At 43.1% G+C, this 2,288-nt stretch overlaps 1 protein-coding gene across 1 annotated transcript; it reads left to right on the plus strand.

Annotated features, from left to right (window-relative positions):
* Window positions 1-978: 978 nt before the first annotated feature.
* LOC102835153 (olfactory receptor 1361-like) lies at window positions 979-1,923 on the plus strand. Its single transcript, XM_006874012.1, has one exon. It carries the CDS (start codon window positions 979-981, stop codon window positions 1,921-1,923), a length of 945 nt encoding a protein of 314 aa, XP_006874074.1.
* The last annotated feature ends 365 nt before the right edge of the window (window positions 1,924-2,288 follow it).

A 2,288-nucleotide genomic window follows, 5' to 3' on the forward strand; every position in this document is an offset into this window, starting at 1 on the left:
AAAAAAATATATTTTAATAACTGAACTTCCAAAACCTATGAATTCAAGCCTGTGTCAGAAAGGTAATGCAATTTGAGGCCCCAGGGATTTGTGTTTGGGATTTGTCTCCATCAAAATACTTTCATCTCCAAGTTTTGACTCAGGAGTTATATATAATTCGGTGCCATTACTGTTTGGCTCAAAGGGCCCAAAAGGTACGTGAAACAATGACTCTTTTCTCTCTAACAAGGCTCTTGGGAGCCTGGCCCCAATAGCCAGGGCGTCTCCTGTCAATGCCTGCTCTTTGATTCCCACAAATACCTTTCAGGCACAGAGGACTGAGACCATGATGCCTCCTCCTCACTTGCTCAGGACCTGCCTATATTTTCAAGACTTTCCAATCCTTTCAATAAAGATGATATTATCCAGTTATGCAGAGGTGAAGAACAAATGATAAATACAACACCAGCCTTCCCCAGGTAACATTATAGCAAAAGAGACATCGATATTTGGCTGTTGTTGTTTTTTTAAGACATGAAGTTCTTTTAGGAACTTCCTTTGCTAAACCTTCCAAATTCATGAATCAGTAGGCGAAATCTTGACTCCATCTGCTGAATGTTGAGTTAAACCCAGCAGAAATCAGAAGTTTCTCTTTTCTTTATGAGTTACCAAGGAAGTAGGGTTGAGAACTGAAAAAATGTAAGCAGAAACACATATAATCAGAATTGGAATGTAAATATTCCTGTGTAATTTCTGATTTTAACTACACAAAACAAGAGTCAGGGAGCCCAAAAAAAAAAAAAAAAGAGTCAGGGAGTCCAGTAGAAATAGCCTAAGATGGAGGGTGAAAATTGGAAGTGGAGGGAGCAGATCTTGTCTTAGCAACTCCATTAACAGATATGCTGACATGTCTTACTCTGGAACTTGATTTATTGCATTTTATCCATCTGTGTCTACATTTCTGCATTTGCTGCCATGCATTAATCTGGCTCCATGGCCATGAGTGGGGCAAACCAGTCGAGTGTCTCTGAGTTCCTCCTCCTGTGGCTCTCCAGGCAGCCCCAGCAGCAGCAGCAGCTCCTCTTCGGGCTCTTCCTGAGCATGTACCTGGTCACAGTCCTGGGAAACCTGCTCATCAACCTGGCCATCAGCACAGACTCCCACCTGCACACCCCCATGTACTTCTTCCTCAGCAACCTGTCCTTCGTGGATGTCTGCTTCTCCTCTACCATTGTCCCCAAAATGCTGGCCAACATACTTGGAAATAAGACCATTTCTTTCCTTGGGTGTCTTACACAGATGTACTTTTTCATTGTATTTGGGGACATGGACAATTTCCTCCTGGCTGTGATGGCCTATGACCGCTTTGCTGCTGTGTGCCACCCCTTACACTACACAACAAAGATGACCCCTCAGCTCTGTGCTCTGATGGTCACTGGGTCTTGGGTTGTTGCCTTTCTAAATGCTCTATTGCACACTCTGCTGATGGCTCGACTCTCCTTCTGTGCAGACAACACGATCCCTCACTTCTTCTGTGATATATCTCCTCTCCTGAGACTCTCTTGTTCTGATATACACCTCAATGAGTTGACAATTTTTACTGAGGGAGCCCTAATAATGATCATTCCATTGGCATGCATCCTGGGTTCCTACATTTGCATCACCCGTGCTGTCCTAAGAATCCCATCCATAAAGGGAAAATGGAAAGCCTTCTCCACCTGTGGCTCCCACCTGGCTGTGGTTTCCCTCTTCTGTGGCACCATCATTGCTGTGTATTTCAACCCTTCATCCTCTAATTCAGCTATGAAAGAGATCACAGCTGCTGTGATGTACACAGTGGTGACCCCCATGCTGAACCCTTTCATCTACAGCCTGAGGAACAAGGACATTAAAGGGGCCCTAGCCAAAGTGATGTCTCGGACATTTTTTTCTGTTCAAATGTGACATGGACTCTGAATATCATACATGAAACTAGTCTGTAATAAAACCTTTTTTCTTTCTATTCTCTAAAACATAGCATTTGTTCCTCCATACATTCTTTTTGGAAGAATGAAATTCAAGTTAATAGATCATTTTACCAAATGACCAGACTCTTTCCAACTGCCAGTGCCTACAATCCCAAACCACCAGCATCACACCTCTACTTCATAGTTTCATGACTTAGAACATGAAAGAACAGACTCAATCTAGGATCATGGGACTTCTCAGTAGGAGGGTGTTAGGAAGGTCTTTCAGGGTTTGAGTGTAACCTAAATTTGGTGAGAAGTTAAGGAATCGGGGCTTGATCTGGATTAGATATTGTCGTAGAA

The sequence above is a fragment of the Chrysochloris asiatica genome, unplaced genomic scaffold (assembly GCF_000296735.1).
Source record: "Chrysochloris asiatica unplaced genomic scaffold, ChrAsi1.0 scaffold00257, whole genome shotgun sequence".
Lineage (NCBI taxonomy): Eukaryota > Metazoa > Chordata > Mammalia > Afrosoricida > Chrysochloridae > Chrysochloris > Chrysochloris asiatica.

Coding starts and splice junctions, on each gene's coding strand:
- LOC102835153 (XM_006874012.1), top strand. CDS start 979: ATGAGTGGGGCAAACCAGTCGAGTGTCTCTGAGTTCCTCCTCCTGTGG.